The 23406-nt window shown below is 40.0% G+C and overlaps 1 protein-coding gene across 11 annotated transcripts in view; it reads left to right on the top strand.

Annotated features, from left to right (window-relative positions):
- Positions 1-398: 398 nt before the first annotated feature.
- LOC109634699 (glucosidase 2 subunit beta-like) overlaps positions 399-23406 on the top strand; it is a 169574-nt gene continuing 146566 nt past the window's right edge. For all 11 annotated transcript variants that reach the window (XR_011239897.1, XR_011239898.1, XR_011239894.1 and 8 more), the window contains exons 1-8: positions 399-620; positions 976-1092; positions 2814-2909; positions 4777-4834; positions 5779-5896; positions 10732-10861; positions 17218-17284; positions 22132-22210. Coding sequence is in view for 2 of the 11 variants with exons in the window: in XM_020095387.2 (XP_019950946.1) it covers positions 539-620; positions 976-1092; positions 2814-2909; positions 4777-4834; positions 5779-5896; positions 10732-10861; positions 17218-17284; positions 22132-22210 (747 nt within the window). In the remaining 9 variants the exon portion in view is untranslated. The remainder of the gene's footprint in view (positions 621-975; positions 1093-2813; positions 2910-4776; positions 4835-5778; positions 5897-10731; positions 10862-17217; positions 17285-22131; positions 22211-23406) is intronic.

Genomic DNA, 23406 nt, shown 5'->3' with positions numbered 1-23406 from the left:
CACCAGTAAGTAATAAGTAACATGCAATACTTAACTGTAAGGATAATAATACTTAAGTCCAGGGAATACAGCAAATAGGATAATATGAATGGAATAAAAACTAATATATACAGTGTAAAAACAAGAATCGTGCAGGGTGAGACTATGTACAGTGAATAGTGCACAGTTAAGAAAGTTAAACAAGATTTGGTTAAAGTGTGACTTAATAAACTTATTGAACACACCAGAAAATAAATAATTATATTCATTCTGCAGCACAAGGCACAAAAATACAGTTATTTAAAATGTTTAAATTATATTTCTCTTTTTTTTTTTATATATTTGCCTCAGAAGCCTTTCTCACTCGTGATTGGTCGCGGAGGACCTCGCAAGCAACCAGTAGAACGTCCCTCTCGTGTCACGTGACCGCTTGTTTCAGGAAGTCGTGGTCTCGACCAGATTTAAATGTCGTCTGCGGACACGCCGAGTGTGAAACACGTCTGAGAGGGTTTTGCTTTGAGGACGGAGGGAAACCCTCCGCAGCTTCGTGCCCTCGGACATGCGTCTCCACGTTTGGGTCGCTGCCATGTTGTGGTGTGGCGTCGCCGAGTCGCGGAAGATAAGAGGGATTTCTTCGTCCTGTGAGTCCCCCCCCCCCACCGTTAGCTTTAAGCTAACGAGCTCCCCTCACACGTTCGGAGTAAACGCTGCAGCGTCCTCACACTGAAAGCTGCGCAGGGACAGCTCACACACCACACAATGCAAAAGCTCATGATGTCTCTGTGGACACTTTTTAAAAAGTTGTGCACACAATAATAAAAAAAAAAAAAGTTTGTTCTCGATCCCAAACGGTACTTTCATCAAGCTAGCTCCATGTGTCCTCACAGACCCCCCCCACACACACTGCACATCTGAGCTTTTATGAATTATAAAGACACTAGTTTTGTTTGGCTGTGTTGTTGCTGCAGTGTGACTTGTGTTCTTGTTGTGTGACAGACAAACGCTTCTACAGGGAGAGGAAGTCGTTTCTGTGCATCGACGGATCTAAAATCATCCCCTTCGAGCAGGTGAACGATGATTACTGCGACTGTGACGATGGCTCTGATGAACCAGGTAATAACACAGAGCTGTGGGCCAGTGAGTGTTGACTACTTTAAACGAATAAAATACTGTTCTCTGTGTGTTGTATTTAATTCCTGACAGACCAAGACAATAACTTTGTTAAGCTGTTAGACTTTCACCTAAGAAATAAAGCCAAGATCACAGCTGCTCTTTTCTTTTTCTCACCTTTTTCTTCTCACACAGTCTGCATCCATAAGACTTTGTTCTGGTTTGAAAAAGGCATTTCCAAATAGTAGTTATCCCTACGGTGGCTCAAGAGAGCTCAACATAATAAAAACACGTGCAAATTAAGAAAACATCATCGATGTGTGCTGCAAAAAGTCAAATCACAAGCAAATATAGAAACAACAATGTAAAAAAGTTGGTTGTGCTTTCAAATAAAATGTAGAAGTTTGGATGTAGCCTTTGACTAATGCAATGCACTGTTTATATTATGTACGTCAGTGTCTGGGCTTCTTGCCTCCCTTCCTTGATTTAAAGATTCACTTGATACGTTTTAAAGCTTAGCACGGTCTCAGGCTATATAACAGAGCCACTAACTCCAAATGCTAGTCGAAGATCTCCCAACCAATACTTGCTACTGGTTCCTCAGTAACGGTTGGTAACTGTCACCGAGCTCCTGCATCAGGACCCCGAGGCTCTGGAACTCCTTCCCTGAGGAGAGAGGACATGCCAGCTGTTTTTATGTCATCACTTATTTCAAAGAATTTTGTAACTTTGTTTAGATAAGTGCTATAGAAATAAGGTTATATTTTCATTATTATTATGATTTGATATTGCACGATTATGTTATTTTTATACATATGAGTTTTTGAACTTGTTTTTAATGTATTACTGTACCTTGTGCTTCATTTCATTTGCAAATACTGCTTATTTATGTATATATATATACATATGCTGAAATTTGATCTCAAGATGAATGTGCTTCATTGTCTGTTTAATAATCGTACACTGTTTAGAAAGAGATGATTATTTATCCAATAAACCTGACTTTGGAATTCTATGTTTACCGTAGGATGGTTTCTAGGTAATTTATGTTTATCTATAAAGCACTTTTTCCACAAAGTGCTAAACGGCAATAAAAAGTTAAAATCATAGTTGAACAAAACAAAACACACAGCATAAAATAAGGACCCTGTACATGACAGTATGGTTTCAATGATCAATGCTGTAGTGTTGTGTATGTTGGTTTTTTATGCAAATGTTTTTTTGAGAAACCAAAGCACATGATCTGCCTGTCACTGTCACATTGTCCCTTAATGCTAGCGCTGTTCTAAGGGGATGAAGATACGAAGATGTGCATTTTGTTTGTATTATAGGCTCAACTGAAAGATTTTAGAATTATTGATCACAGATATGAATTGGTGATGCAGCCAGATCAGAGTAGTGGGGAGTGTAAAGAAGGTGAACAATCCCTGGACCGCACCTTGACATTATTTGAAGTATGTCAAATTAGCATGAATTCCAATTTCTAGGAAATATTAATTACAAAATGCCCTATACCACACATAACAATTTTTTAAAATAATTTTAAAGAATAACATGTTGAGAAAAAGATAAGAATTAATTCATAGGTGCAGTTAATGCAAAGGGTAGCTCACTCACAGTTAGACTCTTGCTGTGTTGAAAAACGATGTATCTCCTGTGAATGTATAATAAAAAGGGTTTTCTTACACCATGCAATTCTGACCTCAGCTTCTGGTCCCATGCAGGAACGTCAGCTTGTCCTCGTGGCCGATTCTACTGCACCAATCTGGGTTTCCGCCCACACTACATCCCATCATCAAGAGTCAATGATGGCATCTGTGGTAAGAACGTTTATATTGGTTTGTAGCAGATGAAAAAATGCTCTCCTTAGAATATACTTTAAAAACGCCTTTTTGAAAACAAATGTTTATTTGTTGGAACAGAACATGGATCTGTACAGACACATTTTAACTGAACAAAAATCAAATCATCAATCAAGACAAAAATCTGGCTTTGGTGTTCAGTGTGAAGTGTCATGTATCCATCACTGAAAAACCTGTGTCTACTGCAGAGTCATTCACATTTCATTTGTGAATTTATGCTTATTCAAAAAAAGCTGCAGATAAACACTTATTTCCATCCCTCAGTGTTCCTTGAAAAACACCCTGTTCTATTCCTCAGGGCTTTCGCTCTTGTAAAATCTGCCACAATCAGGTAGATTCAGCTCCTCTTCTCCTCCACTTCGAATAAATTCAATACATCCCATAGTCAACATGGCCTCTCTCTGTCACCGGGGTTCTCAGCAGCGTTTGACGACATGCAACCCAAAAACATTAAGGAATGAAAAGTGAAAGAACATAAAGGGGAATGTATCTCAAAGCCCTCTTCTTTCCTTCCCTCCCACTTGTCTTCTCATACCCTGCCCTGAATGGAGCCACTTAATAGCTAACACGTCGTCAGTTTTCCTCGTCCGCTGGTTTTTCGAGAGGTTTTTCACCGACCTCCTTTTCTGGGCTATAAATGCTCTCATTGCTGCGGTCACCGACAGGGTTCTGGATAATTGAGAAGTTTCACACTGTGTCCACTCTCTTGGGTTAAAACATATGAGATGAAGCCAGATCTGAGCACTTACAAAATACCATGCAGCTGATCTTATAAATGACAGATCTCAAGAGACCGTTTGTGAAGCAGGGAGAGATATCATGCAGAAACAAAGATCAAATCTCTGGCTTTGAGGATGAAAAGTGACTGGATAGATCATCATTATCTGCACCGAAGAGAATACAGATGTGTCAGTTTTATTAGTGGAGGCAATTAGTGCGAGTCGGGAACATAGGCCCTTTAATGACTAACGGCTCTTGGTGCTGATACAAACATTTCACACAACATGTTCTTGTTTTGTGCAATCATGTGATCATTTTTAGGATCCGTTAATTCAGGGCTGTAACTATAATTTCATATTAATTAGAGGAATTATTTCACGTTCCATTAAATATTATGAATTTTATATTGATGGAAATGCTTTGTGTTTGAAAAGCGAAAACTTGAAGCCAAATTCTTAAATTTTAGAGGCACATTTAAGTAAATAAATGAGCAACTAAAGATTATTCAACTAATTATTATTTATTCTTAGTTGTGTTTCATTGTGCTTTATAGTTTATTGCTAAGCTGCTAAATGATGTGTTGTTATTAACTTTGCCAAATTATGCACAGATTATATGTAGAACCACAGACCCATCTCCCAATGGGATCACTCCAACACCCGTCACCATGTGGACACTCCGACCCATGTTTATATTATCGTGCCCGTCATCGAATCTGGCCTTCAACTACACACCTGTAAAATTTAACAGGTGTGTCGTTGGTATCTTGCACAGTTGTGATGCTAATGCAGTGATAAAATCTGTGCACACACAAACGCCAGCCAAGGTGCTCAAAACCCGATAATCCTGTGGTAGCTCCTGCCACTAGGTGTCGCCAGGACCACATTTTGCCATGATGACACACCCACACGCACACACACGCACACACACACACACACACACACACACACACACACACACACACACACACACACAAAACAACACCAGCCAAGCTGTCGCTGCTGGTAATAAAGACACATTGCTAAGTTCTCCTTGTCAATGTGTTGAATTCTCTTCTATTCTCTTGTCTGTGCGTTGAATCTATTTCTCCTGTGTCTCTCACCAGATTGCTGCGACGCCTCAGATGAATACAACAGCCACGCTCGCTGCCAGAACACTTGCTGGTCAGTTGAAAACTAAGAATCAATACTTGTAAAATAACCTGTGCACATTTTCACTATAGAGGCCCCATGCATAGCTGTCGAAATAAATACTCATCCAATCCATTCACTGCAGGATTATGTAAAAGTGCATTTAAGAGCAATGTCAGATTTTCTTTTATCCAATTTGACTTTAAACATAAGGCCATTTATCACAGCATCAGCGTGATAGACTCTTTACTTGCTGTGCCCATGTTTTATTTAGTGTGCCACCAGGGGGCATAGTGTCACTGTGATTTAAAAGACTTGATGCGATTCAGACAGTCTCTTGTAATGTCGAGTAAATGCCTCACAATATTGTTTTGAAGAGTTCATCCGTGATAAAGACTTTTCCCCCCGCTGTAAATTGTTCTCTCTATAACCCAGTCCAGAGGATCCTGGGGTGTTTTTCATGCAGAAAATTTAGTTTTAAGATTTAAATCATATACTACACAGATCGTTGGCTGTGAATAAAAGTACTTATAAGAACTCAACGCTCCTGCCAGCTCGTATTCATCATCTTCTCCGAGCGTCACCGCCGACATTGACCATACTGTGTTACTGAAATGCAGCCCGCTGTGTAAATGTAACTTCTAATACAGTAACCCACTTCTTTTGTTGACAGTCCTCCTGTTATTGAATTTGCTGCCGTTCACCTCACAACAACATATATAAGCAGAGTATATCTCATTATGTTTTCACAAGGTACACACTCTTATTGTGTTTGCCAGACTTCAAAAACAATTTAATTCAGCCACAGAGCATCAGCCCCCATCTTATTTACTTTTCTATTTTCCCATTTGGATTCCTGCCGTATTGCAGGCCCTTAAAAATTGGATCGCGCCATCTCAATGGCCATAGCAGGGGTGGCCGACGTTTTTCTCAGTAATGATGGGGCTGTGCCTCCTCTCTCCCTCGTTCTCCTCCAGGAATCTGGGACAGAGAGAGAGAGCGTACGTGGAGGGCCAAATGAGGACCTTGGACGAGGGTCTGCGACTCAAGCAGCAGCTGATTGAGGAGGGAGTGCTGCTCTGGAGGGAGAAGCAGGTACACTGAATTCTACTGAAGTTACTACTACCATCCAGCAAGTAGTATTAATAGTAGTAGTAGTAACAGGAAAGTAATTAGGGTTTTCCCTCAAAATCTTTAAACCTGTTCCTACCAATAACTTTGGGAATATTTTTTTCTTTGAGTGTTTTTTTAGTGTTTCTAGGTTGAGTTTGACCTTTTAAACAATATATAACAATAAGTTTCATTAAATTGTCTACATCGGTGTACTCTAAAGCACCATATAAATATTTGTATATATATATAAAAGTTATATATATATAAATATATATATATATATAACTTTTTATGTAGTTTACAATTCAGCTACAGGTGCTTTACATAAAACAGACGTTAAAGATGTTAAAGCTATGGAAATTACCTGGTTGAATTAATTAAAACATGACTGCAGCAAAATTAATAGTTAAATGCAACTTAATGATATATATATATATATATATATATATATATGTTTATCATTTTCATATTTATATAATACAATTAAACATTATTGGAGTCATGCTAAAGGCATAGTCAATGTAATCCCAGGTGTAGTTTGGCCTCTTCTTGACCAGTCTGAATCATATGTCATCAGATGTTAACTCTATTTGTAATATATCACCAAAAACAAACTTTTTGACTGTATGACTTTGCTGTATATCACTACCTGTTCAGTGTAGTTGCCTCTGCCAGGGAACTAATGTTTTCACCCCTGTCCATGGGTCTTTTTGTTTGTCTGTAAGCAAGATTACACAAAAACTACAGAACAGATTTCCACGAAACGCAGTGGAAGGATTTGGTATGGTCCAGGGATTCAGGCATTCAATTTTGGTGTGGATGCAGGTCAGGGGGTGGATTCAGGATTTTTTTTAACATTGCGAGATAGGACGTTTTCACTATTTACCCAGGGAATAATTCAAACAAGAAATATCATCCTCATGGTGCTGGGGAAGAGTGAGAGGATCACAAAGTCATTTTGACACATTGTCTGGGAAACATCTGTAAAAAGGTTCCCAGAGAAATAGAAAGACTGAAAATGCTCTATCTGTAATGTATTCCACACACCTATGGCCTGTATGAAAATGCTGAGCCATAGTCAGCACAAAGTTCTACACATTGTGTTGGTCTGACATACCATTGTCTAGTATTTGCTTTTCAGTTTCTGTCATTACCAGTGTCCTGGCTGTGAGTCTGTTATCTCGGTCTGCAAACAAATTATGGAAGACTGGCCCTAACCTTTTTATAAAAATGTGCTTCTGCCTCATGGCTGTTTTGTGTAGATATTGTTTTAATAGATTTAATTAACTTTTCACCTCGGTTACATGCGCTGGCAGTCAGTATCTCCCACGCTCTTACCTGGCTTGCAAGCTAACACACTTGATTGATAGGGACGTTGAGGTTAATTTGCTTTTATATGCGCCGCGCTCAGAGTATTCCTGGTCTAAATGAGCAGCTTGTGCTCTATGATATTGTTGTGACCAAACATGTTTATGGCACCTGCTGCTACAGGCATCTGCTGTGCAGTTTTTCTGCACCAACCTTAGCCTGCTGTGCCGTTAGTGTTTTGCCCTGTCGACGTGATAAGTTTAGTGGTTTTCTCGCTCTAACAAATGTCAAAAAAAACATTTTCCAGCCATTATTGCTTTGTTTTAGTTGATGAATTTATGCCATTTAGAAGTGAGCATCCTCCCTTAGCATGAGACATATGTATCATATGATAGATTTCAGCTCCTATCCAATCTAGTTTGTACTGTTGTCTATAAACATCATCGTATCCATCTCTTGACATCAACTTTGCATTTGATTTCATATTCTTTATTTTATTTGATTTCAGGGGACTTTACTTTATTTACAAACACTTGCAAGAAGTAAATGTTTGCAAAGTGAGCGATTTTGGATCGATGTGTTCTTTTAAGACTAGTAGAAACCACATCACAGTTTTTTCCTCCGCTCTCCATTTGCACATTCGCTTCAACAAGCACGAGGCCAAATTAGAAACTGGAGCCCTGGAGTTCGGAGCAAATTAAATTGGTAAATTTGGCAGCCAAGGGTCTCTTTAGATGTTTGTAAGTTATATTTACTGGTTCACTGGTCTCATTACTTAATGCATTATTGTGCTTTAGGAAATACGACTTGCCTTCCCGGCCACTGATGGATGGTCAGAGCTGGCTCACGAACTGCAATTTGCAAGCTAATTTTCCTTTTTGTAGAACATTTAGTAATTGAAATCAGGATTTGATCAGAACAGACTATAGTCCAATTTAAAATATTTAGCTGGGATTTTTGTGTTGCATGTTTGTGCACTTTAGAAATAATTTTATTCCAATGCTTTGAAGCAATTCACAGAAATGTTTCTCTCAAACAAGAAAGCCACACGTGTTTAAAACACGTATGATACAGTGAAAAAGATCCCGCTTTTTGACAACAGAGATTTTGACTTAAGGTGACTTTTTCAAGCCCACACACACACACACACACACACACACACACAGTCTCTCACTCACTCCCGTCTGATTTACCAGCTGATGGTCTCTGAGTGTGTACCCAGCACTCTTCTCTTTTTTCTCCTCCATGTTCTTTTCTTTGGCGGCTGATTGACAGATCGAGGCTGAAGTGTCACCCGGCCCTCCGAGCCCCGCTGCACATTGTGATCCTCTTCCTCTCGCTGTGCCTCTGTTGATATGGCAGGGTTACCTCAGGGGCCTCGTCTCGAAAACCTTACACAATGACTCGAAAGTGAACTCTTCCCATGGGTCAGGGGTTAAAGAAAGAATCTGCTGTTAAAGAAACGGCACACTAGAAAACTTTTTAATCAAATCGGAGGTCTTTGCACAATGAGCGCTGAGTGTAGCATGTCAGCACTGCGTGCCCTGGAACTGGCAGAAATGGGAATGTTGGCGTTAATTGAAAACAAATTGGTGTTCAATAAAATCCTCTTCGTGGGGGTTTGTGATTATCTTGCTCTTGATTGGCTCACTCCAAGTGTACATTTTAAAGTGGGAGAGGGTGTGCACCATTTGCAAGTGCTCAGTACTTATAAAAAATGTTCGATAAGGATGCAGCCCCTGATTTTAGACACAGCTAACATGTAACAGTTCTTCATTAAAATGTCTAACAACAACTACACTTCCATTTGAAATATTGATTATTCTTGAAAAGAATGTTTTTTGTCTTTATGAACCTGAGACATTTCATGTGTACACAAACTTTATTTTCTGGTGCTGTATACTTGGCTTTAACACACTTTTATATGTTAAGGTTTTTATTCACAAGTAAATACGTTATTGTACACTCAAAATCGAGCCCATAAATCACTGCAGCAAACTGAAGGTGGCAAAGCAAAGCAGCGTGGCCTAGAAAGGTAGTCATCCCTGTCCGAACCCGGCAGAATCCATCACTGCATTATGAGAGTCTCTGGGGAGAGATTGGGAGGCACAAACAAGGAGCCACGGCTCTTTCATATTAATTGGTCCATTACAGAGAGTGATGATAGGTTATGCTTGGCTGTCAAAAGCTGTCATTTTTGGTGTGACAACAACAGCTCCTGGCGCAAGTGATTTAAATAGTGCATTGTGCAGACCCCCGAGTGCTGTCGTACAGGTTTTTGTAAATACATGGGCGTGTTCTGGTCTGAAGGTAGATATACATAAAGGCAGATATGCAAAGAAAACATTTTGAGATGATTTGAATATGAGTCGAATTATCTGTGTCAACAATTGTTTAGTTTCTTCCGGAAACACCATAATTATACGAATTATTTGTCTCACGACAGAAAATATCTCTTGTATTAGGAGGTAGAAAGCGTAATGTGTCTGGAACAGAATATTGTCACAACTAACTTGGATTGTCGTGTTTAGTCTGTGTGTCTTTTGTATTTTTCACATTTTGTAGTAATAAAGTCATTTAGTCAAGTAAGGACGACTGAGGCTCCTTGAGTAAATCATTTTATTCCCCACTGTGATCACAAATTAGAAATTCAGCCATATTTCATCAAACATCTCTGCAGTATGCTGATATGAACAGTTTTGTTTTGATCATTTCTTCTGGTCGTATCTTCCAGCCCTAAAAATAATGTCCAACCAGACTAGAAGTTGTTACAGATGGGACATTTTTATCTTTCAACAAGCTAAATTTGAACTTGAGTTTTTTGCTGAAAATGGTACTGGTGTGATGATGAGTTGTAAAGTGTATTACACTGTGTACCAATGAGAATATTGATGACGAAAAGAAAAATACTGTCTGTGGGAGGGGGGCACAGTTTCAGACCTACAGCCTGTTATCACTTCTTAGATTGCAGGGATTGAAAGAAAGCGTCACAGTGGGAACAGGATATGGGCACATCTTTCTGCAGTGGTACTCAATGATATGAAGCTATTTTTCACATTTTGATAGGTATAAAATTATTCAGATGGAGACTGTTCAGAACATTTGTAACTCCACGGAAATTGAAGAACGTGAGTCATAATGTATCAGAGCAGTGTTGGCATGGTTGTGGAGAGAGGGGCTCACTTATACATCTTCTGTGGCATTGGCCCGCAAGTAAGAACATTTTGTTGTTGTCATTAAAGACAAGTTGTTTTCCAGATTCAGTATAAAGATCACACCATTTCATATCTTTACATGGGCAGCAAGATTCTGAATGTTAACCAGATTAAGACACTGTCATATAATCTGCATTTTCTGATTACCTTAACAGCAGGTTTACATTAACTATGAGGGAAAGTATGAAAAAATATGATACATCACTTACTGCAGTCAGAAACTAGAGAAGCATTGAAGTAATGTTGACGCTGCTTCACCTGTAATGCTGATTGTAGATGTTTGTGTTTCCTCAGGCTCAGCTCAGGGAGCTCCAGCAGGTAGCAGAGGACCTACAGATCAAACTAGAGGAACACAGGAGGAGGAAACACGAGGCTGACCGACTCAAAGAGCAAACGTTAAAGGCGCTGGGAGCAGGCGACAGCGGTAAGTGTCATGCTGCCTTTAACCTGCCATGATTTGTTTTGAGTCCATTCTGAGCACTTCACTCAGTCCACAGAATTGCTTCAGTTTACAGACATTAGGTTGTTTCCACGGCTGCTACAGGGCTGCTTCCATTTCATTTCAGCGCTGCCATACATTGAACAAAAGTAAATTGACCTCAGTACCTTAGGCCAGATGCCCAGGATGGCAAATGTTAGACCTTGAGAAAACAGCTGGAAGGTTAAACACAGACGCCTGCGCCATTGAAATAAATGGGCGAGTGGAGGAGTGCTGAGCAGCAGCGTATTACAGTCCCACAGCTCTGCTTTTTTACGTTCCCCAAACCATCAGAGAGAAGTTGCTTATGACTCACAGGAAAATTCCCTTATCGCTCCGAGCACAAGCTGGCTCTGCATTTAAGTGACGCTCAGACTCGCGCGTGTGAATGTTCGGAGAGTTGTGGGGTTGGATAGGAAATTGACTCAATCATTTTCTGCACTGAGGTCTTTAAGGATTTAGAATCATTACATGTGTGTTGTGTGAGGAGGGAGGATGGAAACCGGTGGAGTTAAATGAGCTCAAAGTTTTTAGATTCTCAATTGCATTCCTGTCCATAATGAATCTATGAAACAGAAAATGGGAAAACGATGTACGATATAAGAAGCAGTATTTTTACAAGTAGCAATATATCAGCTGCACATCTATTCAGAGTGACGGCAGTCGTCTGGTTTTTAATATGTTTGCTTTTGGGTTTCGCACGTCCGTCTCTGTTGTCATGAAGTGTTGGCAATTATCTTGTGTCGAACTGTCCCTCAAGTGAAAGTTTTGATTGCAATAAAGGTCATTTAACTTTGGTGGTTCCTCTGAGCGTGCATCCATCACACCTCCCGCCGTGCGAGCTGACCTTTGTTAGACGTCAGTGGCCCCCCACGTGCCCACGTCTGTCATCCCTTTTTCTTCCATTACTGCTCATCTTCAGGGCTCAACAACCATCAATTTTCATTTCCGTAGTCACGTTGGCGTGTCTTTGTCCATGTTGGTGATCCATCCAGGCTTTTAGTATGCACTTTTAATGACAGTTTGTGTGTGTGTGTGTGTGGCTGCTGCAGTTGGATGTTTCAGAGGCTACTTATCCAACCTTTTTGTTCTCTGCCTGCAGCCATGACATTACATCGTAATTAATATTTGACTTTTTGTGAATGACCACCATTAATCTGCCAGCACTGAACTCCATAGCTCCTCCATGGGACTTGCTGTTTTTATTTTAGGGAGTAAGCTGACCAGACTTAGTGCACATTTTGATTTCATTCCTGGAGTTAAAAAAGAGCAGAGATTATGTAGGTGAGTATTTTCCTAACTTTTATATTTGAGCCTGAGCTTGTTGACCTTTAAGCAGTTGTGAATTTAATACCTTTTTTAATTGCTATTTTCTGATCAAGTGGAAGGCAGCAGTTCGCTTACAGCACTTCTTCAAATATATAGTTTCTTATGCTGCTTTTAGACATGCGCTGAACTCCGGACATTGTCCTGAAATATTCTGTAGGCACTGTATTAAGAAGAAAATATCTGAGTCAGTTGCTCCTGACATTTTCTGGAACTTTCCAGCCATCCTACCATTTGAGAATGCAGCAGGAAAATGTCTGGCCCACATTTTTCAGACATTTTAGTAAGTTATTGTCTGAAAACGTTTGTATTAGCAGTATTTATTTGCTTTACATTTTATGCAGTAATATTCAAACCAACCAGTATTCCTTGAATCATTAGATAAATGGATTCCATCGTTGTCATAACTCTTCAGAATCATAATATTTTGTCATTTTGACCTGTTAACTCAGTGTCAGACTAGAGGGTCAACAATAAAGTAGCCTTAGTTTCCCTGAGACCATTTTCAACCCCGAATAATAGAGGTGCATGTTGGATACATGCCTCCCACCCAATAAACCCGATGAGCCTATCAAGTGAAGAAGCTATAAAGGTTTCCTTAAAGGGGATTCAAACCACACAAGACCCATGAGGACAAATTTAGAGTTACTTCAATTAAATACAAGAAACGTCACAATAAAGAAACACATCTTTTTTTCATGACCGTCATGTCTTTCCCTTTACAACCTGTCAATAGTCTGTGTCATAATAGGAATGAAAGGCCAGAGGAACAAGCAGCTGAGCCTGCAAAGTAGAACTCAACCGTCTTTGCCTTTACTGCGGCTGTCGCTCAAACGTGTCTCCAGGGCTTCACGCACTTATTGAGAAGTTTTAAAGGGCCAGGTTATTTGTACGCTCAAAGAAAATGAGATTATGGTGCAATGTGTGTGCCACAGTAAAGAATATTGTAGGAAAATTGAGCTGTACCCTGTCCTTCTATTAGCCATGTGGTGGACTTTGTTCGTTTACATTTTGCTAAGCATGCTGGGAAATCTGGAGCAAATCCTTATAACAAAGTGTTTGCTGTTCCCAGTGAGTCTGGAAAGACACTCACCATGTGTGTCTGTTTATTTTTTGGGTTCACATAAAGGTTTCTTCCTTTTCTAACGATGTTTACTTGATATGATCCCCTCCTATGTACCGTATGTTACATCTGGCACCCACTTTAATGGTACGCCCCAATATGCAAACCTACGCCGTCTCAGAGTTCACTCACAGTTTGAGGGGATTTCCGCAAGTTCACCACTAATCCAGCGGTTGACCTGATTTCTCCAGCGGACCGTCTTTGCAAACTGCTACTCGTGTTTTCCAAAGGTGCATGAGTGCAGTTATAGGCAGCCCATTGCATGAGTTGATGCTGCAGCTGTCAGACCAGCTTAGTTTGTCGGCAAGGATAAAGCTGCATAAATACTTTTTCATGTTTCTTAGAGCTTGTAAATATACATTTTTGTCAGAGCGAGCGTGGCATTTCCCAGATCTTTTCACAATACAGTTTTGTCATATATGGAAATAATTCATGGTTTGTCAATTCTAGTTTTAAGTTAGCTTAGTTCAGCTTTAAATTCATCCAGTTTTGACATGACTCTATCACGCTACATCATTTTCATTTTAGATTCACATGATTTCGTAATTCTTGATTAAATTGTTGGCTGACTTTGTGTATTATAACTTCTGATAGCTTGGTGACTAAAATCCAAATGTTTGAGATAGTTTTGATTTGACACAAGCATGAAATCTTCATAGTTGAGTACAGATGTGACTAATTCTATTCATATTAATTTCTTTTAATATATTGTTATCAAATATGTTTGCTGGAAAAATAACAAGCAATTCATCAGTTATTAGATAGATAATTGAACAACTGATGAATTCACTAATAAATCCCTGGTGCTCTGGATTTTCCCTTATTGTTTTATTATTCAATTTTCCAACGATACAACAATACAAATGTTTTGATTTATTTGTGTCATTAACGATCCATAAAACCACTAAAAACACCCACCCTGTCCTCGTCGAACAGTTTTATTACTATATATTATTAATTTATAAAGAAGAAAACCGTATTAATTTAGTATGGGGGTGTGTGTTGATTTTAATTCCCAGATAATTACAGAGGCTTCTGTTTCCCTGTAATACTTAAACCCGAGTGAGATGACTTTAGTTTTTATAACTTCATACAGAGTTATTTATTTGGCTGTCAGAAGAGCTGTTGAAGTATTTCACAATAAAAGCATGAGTTACAAAAACACGAGACACCGACATCTGCCGTCTGTCTTTATTACCTTGGTAATAAAATCTAAAGACAAGTCGTTGTATTTACATTGTTTGGTTTGATAAAATAGTGTTTTGTTACTTGATTCTTCGAGCAATGTGGTCAGATCTCAATGTGCATGTTATGTAGCTGGATGAGGTGAACTTACTGTGTCTTTGCTAAGTGTCTTCAGATGTTGTTGTTTACTTTGGCCCTGCAGTCGTCTCCCGTCACTACAGTTTGCAATCTGCTTGACGGTGTCGTGCAAATTTTGTAACACAGTTCTGATTTGTTTGATCACTTCCGACTGTCTGTGGTCCGACTGATCCCCGAGCCTTTAGTTCACAACGTGCTCTGTATTCACACCTCACATAAATGTGGGTTTTTACATGTCTAGAAATATGGATATAGATCCCATGTTAAGGCAATAAAATGAAATGTTAAATTCATGTAGTCACACAAGGGGTCTAGAGGGCCAGCTACTGTAAATAGGGCAAAACTGGAATTAAAAGCACTACAGTAATTTTAGCATCTGTGTGAAATGTATTTCATCATGGAGGACATCTTTTGCATAAGGCGGTATGGATATCAAATAAACATATAATATGCAGTGAAGAAACACAGTATTTTAGGATTTCAGTAGAAATTACCCTGCAGGATTATCAGCATCCATGAAATTCATGTCGCTGCAGCCTTAATATATTTCTCTCAATAAAGCTTGATGAGGATGGTCATTGACTCTCAATCCTCGGTTTTCTCACTGCACATTAATTCTGTCGTATCAGCTGTAGGTTGTTAAAAAGTGAAATGAAAAATCACAAGTAGGGGCCTTGAGATGAGCGCTGAGAATGAGGCATTTGGCTCATTCCCCGTAATCACAACCCTGATGAATATATTAAAATGAGTCATTGATCGAATGCACCATTTAGGTTAAAAACATATTATTATTTACAGAATCCATCTTTTTTGTTCTTTACAGTGTCTCCTCGTCTCAGTGAAGTAAAAGTTCAATGCGACACCTGCAGCTCATGATCCATTTTCATCTCCAGGCATTTATTCCCCCCCCACAGAAGTAATTTCCTGCCTGGAAATATTGCTCGTACCGTATAAAAGAAAGCAAAATGTGTGTTTTGTTAGCCTTGGAGTGCAGAGCCCACAATAACAAAGAAAGTTTTTTTTATGTGGATAACATTGTCTGCAGCCTAAGCAAAGATCTGCAGTCTCCTGCTGATATGTTCCATTTTCTCTATTCTCTTTGTGCCTGTCTTTATTTTACGAGTGTACTGCGCTATCGCCAGGGCAACATGGGTGGATGAGCGATGGTGTCCATTAGTAAACATAGCCCCCTATATGTGCCATCGGCCTAAAGAGCCAATGTCTTCAACCTCCTTTCTCTCTCTCCTTTTTTCTCCACCCTCCCACTCTCTCCTCACTTATTTTCTTCCCCACTCCTCCTCTTACCGCTCATTCCCCCTCCACCACCACTCCATCTTTCTCTTCCTCTGCCCTCCTCTCCTCCCTCCTCTATCCATCCTCCTTATGGTTGTTTTTCATAGCTACAGCTCTGCAGCGGAGGGAGGGATGAGACCATTTCTCTTCCTCCGCCGTGTGCTCCTTTTTTGCGAGACGGAGACTAGAGGATGGGTTGAGAATGTCAAGCATTCGGTTGGGAATAGACGGCGGTTCAAACAAAAGAATAGGCCACTAATATGACAGATGTTGTGCGTATTGAAGGAGAATATTAGCAAACCTTTGTTTTCCCCTCTTGGACGTTGTTTACTCGAGTCTGACTTCTCTGTAGACATTTGCTGCTTTCAGAAATGTCAAGAATCTTTTTAAACCTAAACCCAAAAAGCAGAAAGACTAAATTAATATTGATTTAAAGTTAAATTTGGCTGATTTCTTGAACTGGGGTTTACATTTTTTTCTGTTTCTTCTTTACACCAGCGCAGTTCACACCCTGGCTCTCTACTGTACACTGGGGGGAAAAAAATGCTAATTTCACAATTAGCTTTTTCTGTAATTAGTACGGAAAGGTAATTGCGGCGGATGTGCAATTAGCATTATGTAAAGTGCTTTTCCCCAGACTTTGGGGCCAATCAGTTTACCCCTTTACATTCACCGTTCTGCTGATGATGTGGGAGACGCCTAGTGTCGAACATAAGAGAACTTCCTCTTCCCTCCCACTCCAATGAATGCTATTCACAAAATGAATCAGCTGGGGTCACATGCGCGCTGGAAAAAAAGGGAGGTTGAGGAAGTTTGTGCGTCTCCTTTTTTCATCTGCCTGTGAATATGAATGGAGAAGAGGGAAATCGCTGTCATAGCAGCCGTTACAGCACAAAGCCTCCTGATTGCATTCTGGACTCTGACATGCTTTTTTTTTCCCTACAGGGAAACCAAATGTTCTTGCACAGCGTGACTGACTCATTGCCTGATTGCCCAAGAACCTCCATCCTCTCTCCCCCTCCCCGCTCCCCGCTCCCCCATGTTTAAAATCCAACTCCAGCTCTGTTCTCCTCTCATACCCTGGCCTTTGTGTTTGCATTCAGATGGATTGGTGTTATTTAAAATATTCCCTCTTTGCCATCATGGTTAATTGTGCTTATAACAAAAAAAGTAGAATGTTTGTTTCTTTCAACTATAAAGTATTTTTGCATTAACCCACATCTATTTTTGTCTTTAGGTCTCAAACATCAGAACGGGACAGTAACCAGCATGTTCCAGTTACTGGACACAAATAAAGATGGAAGGTAAATAACATGCTGATCATTTCATTTACCCCAGTTTTAATTTTTTGCCCTGTGCTAATGCGTTTTAATGAAACTATGACACTCCTCCAAAGCCCATGCATGTCTGATATGTTGTTCTGAAAATGTTCATTAAAAAATGGAAATATGCTGTAATGACAGTGGTCGGTTTAACTAAAAACGTCACTGGCAATGCTTTTTAGATGATGAGGAACTGCTGCTTTGTTTTGGGGCCACCACTGTTATTTTTATGCTGAAACATTTCGTCCCTCAGGATCTTGCTCTTGCCAGGCTGTAAATGCTTCTGTCACAGGATTTAGAACACTATGAAATCTAATACTAAAGAAATTCTTAAAGCACCCTTTGGATGTTCACCGCCTTACGTACAGTGGGCATAAAGACTGAGAAAAGAGCATCAAGGTCATAGGCTTCGAATTTAACTTCATATTTCAATGGTACCTTTTTTCCTCTACAAATGATCTCCCGAACATCCCAAAAACTAAGCTTATAGGATCTGAGTCTCTAAACCAAGGCCACATCCACTCATACTACGTTTGAGTTTTAAAATACATCACTCTTGCTACGTTTACACTTGACGTCCACACTATTAGTTTTTGAGCGCCTGATAATGAGATATTTGGAAGCACTGTTTTATTTTGAAAATTCTCGGGTTGCATTGTAGTATGAACGAACAAAAACACTTAATGGCAATAACAGTTCCTCCTCATTGTCCGTCCAAGAAAATCAATCCACTCTCTTACTTTTTACCATTTATTTTTTATGTTCCATTTTCTGTAACCAAGCAACCAACTGCAGAGTAGTCAATTTGCTTCCTGTTCACACCAGCATGTACATGATATATATACGTTTCCAGGTGTGTTAGTATAGACAGGGATTCTAACTGATGTGGAGCTAAAACACCGGTGACGACAGAGATTTTTTGGTTTTAAAATTGAAACATATTCGTACTGATGTAGCTTTAAAAGTAGGTGTAAATTTTTTTGCATTTGCAAACTCCACAAATTCGAAGAATCTGACTTCCTATAGGAGTGGTAGCCTGTTTTACAGAACACTGTACATGAAAGCCCCGTGTAACATCCTAAGGAATCCCTGTGCTGTCTGTCAGTGTGGATAAGTGGAGTTTCAGGGAATAGTACTGTGTCAGGTGGGGCAACAGAGTCACAGATGTCATGTTCACTGAGTCTCAAAGTCAAAAAATACAGCTAATGTAGCAAAGTGGAACAAAAAACACAACAGAGGAAGGAGAGTAAGAGAAAGAAGATCTTCACCACTGGGTTTAAATCATATTTCTGCTTTGACATTTCTTCTTTCTGTTCCTGCTATGATATAAAGTGAGCACCTAATTCACATCAGTATGTATATGTACTACATCCATTAGTTCCACCTTAACCTCTGATGCAGTGAAGTCTCATCAGTCTGCGTTGAGTGCACACATTTCATTCCCTGAAACACCTATTTGTTCATCAGTGAATTCAAAAAGTCATCATCATATTTGCATTGTTTAATCTTCACATCCAAGCGGACCCACTTGTGGCCCCCCTACCCAAACTCCCAGCTTCCCCTCTGCCACCCCCAGCTGACTAACTTGCTGTCACAAGCATTGTTTAACCACTGCTACCTTAAAGAGAACGGCATCTGTTCTGCTTTGCAGCAAAGATGTTTATACATTTTCTGGTGACTTGCAGAAAAAAAAGGCGCACATGATATTCAATGACTATGTCCCCCTTCATGTTTTTTCTCCTCTGCCATCGCCACCCCCACATTCCTCACCTCCCCACGCCACGCCTGGAAAGAAAAAAAAATCAATTCTGCTTAAGCTAACTGGGCGTATTCTCCTGGAAAGGATGCAGGGCCGGGCATAGTAAACCGAAAGTGCTATAAAACATATGGCTGCATCGAGGACAAAGTGCTTGTGCAGCGATTTTTTTTCCCAGCGAGCGCTATGTGCCCACTTATGCATTCCTGCGCCTGGATGTCTACCATTATTCAGCCCTTCTGCCCCCCTCCAATCCCTTCCCCTACCCTGCCCAGCTCTGCCTCCATCCATCCTCTCTATCCCCTCCATCCCAAACTGAGTCTCTGTGCTTAAACAAACACATTACTAAGCTGAAATATCTGCAAGTGCCGCTTATTTCTGCACAGCCATTGTTTCAGTCCCGTCAGTCAATAGGATTCGGTGAGCTGGCTATCTTGAGGCAGGACATGTATTGATGCCCTGTTGAATAAAGCAGGAGTCGGAGACTTTTCTGTATATGTATGCTACATCACCATTTTTTCCTGTAAGGCTCTGCAGCTCACACGCCCAGGTGTCAAGCTTGATTTAGTCGCCGTTATGATGAATGCAAAGTTGAAAGTCGCCAGTATACCTGCTCGCTCGCACATTGCCTGGCGATTTGCTGACTTTGAAGTGGATTAGCATGCACAGTGCAGACTCTTTATCTTGTAAAAAAAGACTTGAGGCTTTGTCCCTAATGACACTTAGCAAAACACTACCCCAGTTTTTAATCCACTCGATTGGAATTGCTAATTATCTTTAATGCAGATTCACAGATAATTGTTCTCTTTACAGTACACTGTGAGCCACTCGCAATTTTGTGTCCATTATTTTTAAAAATAATTTAATAGTTTTTTTTTAGTAAGTTTGAATCAACCACATCTATTTTATTTTTCATACAAACTTTTGTTTAGTGTCCGTTCTAATGTGGCCTGTTTGGAATGGGCTGTTGTCTTGACCTTTGTTAATGCTCTGGAGCGACTTCAGAATTATTCCTTGATGTTAGCTCTGTAATTCAGCTCTACAAGAAGCACTGCAGCAACAAAATGTGCTTTAACTTTGTAGAAAGATTGCTAAAGAGGAAGTATCCTATAAATGTTGCTGTCATGACGGAGATTGACACCCCTGAATATCTGTGTAAGTCTGATATGGTGAAATGAACTAAATTGAATTATCAAATGATCTGGCAGCGACGTAGAGGAAGACATGTTCTACTCGGTCCACAGTCTGAAGTCACATTGCGCTGGTCGCCTCTATATTCAAATTTTATTATAATGAATGTTTTGCATGTTAAAGTTGCACCAAATTCAGCACTGCACTTCCCTGGGCCATTCACAGTACACATGCCAAGTATTAAGCTCATAAGATGAACAGTTTGCAAACGGTCTTCATTCCACATACACAGATGTTTGTGGAATTAGGTCGCGTATCAACGCTGCTGTCGCTGTGATTTGCATGTTACACATGGGAAGTGGAGATGAAAGTTTCTTCCTATATGAAAAACATCTCTCCTACACATTGGTCATTAAGGTAGCTTGCGGACTTCCTCACCGCTATTTCATCCTGAGCCACACACAAGTGCAGCCCACTTTGCCAGCTGGCAGGCAGTTGGCAGCCCAGTGCAGGATTAACTGGTACCAGTGTGCTGGCCTATAAATAGAGTCTACCAACTGCTTCAGGAAATGAACCATGATGGAGCCTCCCAAAGGCCCACGAACAGGTTGTGCTTTTTATCCCCTCCCCTCTGTCCAGATTTATCAGTGTATGTGAGAGCGAGTAATGTTCATCACCATCTCTCTCGCTCTCTCCCTCTCAGTGAAACCTACTGTAGGTGTGCATTGCAAAGCCCCTGCTCTCACGATCCATACGTGTATAAATGCCCTCTGTATTTGGGTCCCAAAGCCACTTTTCTTCTTACGAGTTTCTCAGCGCTGCGTCTCCGAGCCGACTCACAATGGAGAGAGGCATTGTTTTTTTCCCAGCACTTACCCTGCAGCATTGATCCTCTGTAGTGGAACAAGCTATTCGCTTTGTATGTTTGCCTGCACTTCCGCTTTTGATGGACTCCCGGGATTGATCTTGGCTATGCAGTCATTATCTCAGCTCAGTAGTGTGAGTTTAGGTAGAAGCTTTGGAAGAAAGACACCAGCAGGGAAGAATGGTGGAAGAAATGATCTGAAGTGTTGTGGGATAAGAGGCGGCATGTGTGATTTAGATTGTACAGCGTTGTGTTGTAACACACTCAATGAGATCGGCTAAAAGGACAGACAACCAGAGTCAGTGCTGAATAAACCCAATCTGGAGAATAAGATGAAACAAAAACCAAAGTGTTACACTAACCATCAGGTGAAATATTAGTTAAGTTTGTTTGCACAGAAAAACATAAAAAAAACACAGGAAATGTGAGATCTCCAAATCAAAAGATCATTAACTCACCAACTCCAGATATTTGAGTGCCCCTACAGCGAGACAGATTCAAATGTCTTGCGAGCCTTCAGGTGCTCTGGCACACATGCAGTACCTCGTGAAACCTTGTGATGGCCTTGGTGTGAGCACTGTGATAGAATCATGAATCATGCATTTTGAATCATCATGTGAAAATTATTTTAATGAAGGAGCAACAGAAAACAAACCAGACATTTTGTAGCATTGCACAAAATTAGCTTAAAAACGTTTTAAATAGAGATCCAGCTATTTACTGTTAAGAGCCTCCATTATGATACACTTAACAAAACAAAGGCCATCATAATGCAGCTCCTGTCTTTTGATAGCGGAGCGATGTGGAATCAGATGCGTGACACAATAGCGTCAGCGTCCTGCTCCGTCGTACAATCTCTTCCTTTTACACAGACATTGATCTAGTGTGACGAGATATTGGCTTAAAGGCAGTTTTATTGTTTATTGAATAACAATGTTAATTTTGTGTTCATAGCTTTTATGCAGAAAGGCAATAAAAGCACAATACTCCTGCATTTAACTGGCTGTGTAAAAGTGGTTTAAACTAACTCTCACTATTGTCATCTGCATCTGTGTCTTTTTTGCTTTTTCACAACAGCATAACAGTGGATGAAGTCCAGGCTAAAGTGGCACTCATCCACGATGAGGAGCGGATTCTCTCGGAGGATGAAGCAGAGGTAAGTTGTCTTTTATTCATAGAGTTTAGACTACAATGAAGACAAGATGTTGAGGATCCCTGATAACATTTCAGTACAGTATCAGTTGTGGCCTAAATTAACACCTCCCCTCTAATGACAAAAGATGAGTGCTTTATATCGAATGTTGTGACAAAAGGTTCAAGTAATCTCACAGAAACAACTGGGCACTGTAGTTTGAAACAGATGTTACTCAAACAGGAGTAAATGGTCAATTTATTAGGAACTATTTTCATTCATTTGCATTTGGTGCACTAGACAGTATGTATGCTTTCAGGACAATGGATGTAGCGTTCACATATTACATGTCACCATTGCGATTCATTCATACACCATATACTCTCCTGCACATAATATAAGTAGTATATCATTGGACTTCTACAGTTAATAAAATACACACTATTTCTGATGTAATACATCTATTAACACCCACTTCGCCTGCTCTGTGATTTTTATATCGAGTTTCTGTCTTTCTGGTTTTGCTGTCTTCTCCTCTCACACAACAGGGTCCCTTCCATATTCATTTGATAGCAGGGCAAGTTTCCCCAACAGTGATTTTTTTCTATCTCCCCTCAAGCTGCATTGTTGGAGAACGGCGCTGTCTGTTTCACTTTAAAGTTGTTGAGCCTCGCTCTTACCAGGCAGCAGATATCAGGATCTCTGGCTGTAAACAAAATGGCTAGAGCTCAATTTTTCCTCTCACGCTTCCTCCTCTTCTCCTCATTTCGTTTTCTGGCGATTTGTTTGAGCAATCATACCCTCACACAGAAAAGAATGAAAATAACAGCTGCTAGGTTAGAGCAGGAAAAGTTCAGAGATGTTTTAAATCAACTGAATTTAGTAGAATAGAAAATAGAGATCAAACCCCTACTCTTCTACGTGAGTATTTTGCATAGACTTACGAGTTTTAACTCATGTGAAATGTCCAGTTAGAAATAGATTTGTATGTTGTGGTTTTTGTAAAAAAAATCCCAAACTCGAGCGGCACCAAAGCTGTAACCAACATGAAAGGGATGTGGGGGAAAAAAATCAGTGCTCGTTTGTTATTTCAAACGGGGAGGCATTCCTAATGAATTCAACTGCATCTGAGGAGGATGAATCGGCCTTATGAATATTCATGAATATGAAAATATGTACTTAACTGCAACCACAACAAACGGTGATCAAGCTGGGCAAAT

Source organism: Paralichthys olivaceus, chromosome 22 (genome assembly GCF_024713975.1).
Source record: "Paralichthys olivaceus isolate ysfri-2021 chromosome 22, ASM2471397v2, whole genome shotgun sequence".
Lineage (NCBI taxonomy): Eukaryota > Metazoa > Chordata > Actinopteri > Pleuronectiformes > Paralichthyidae > Paralichthys > Paralichthys olivaceus.
This window is presented reverse-complemented; position numbering and strand designations above follow the sequence as displayed.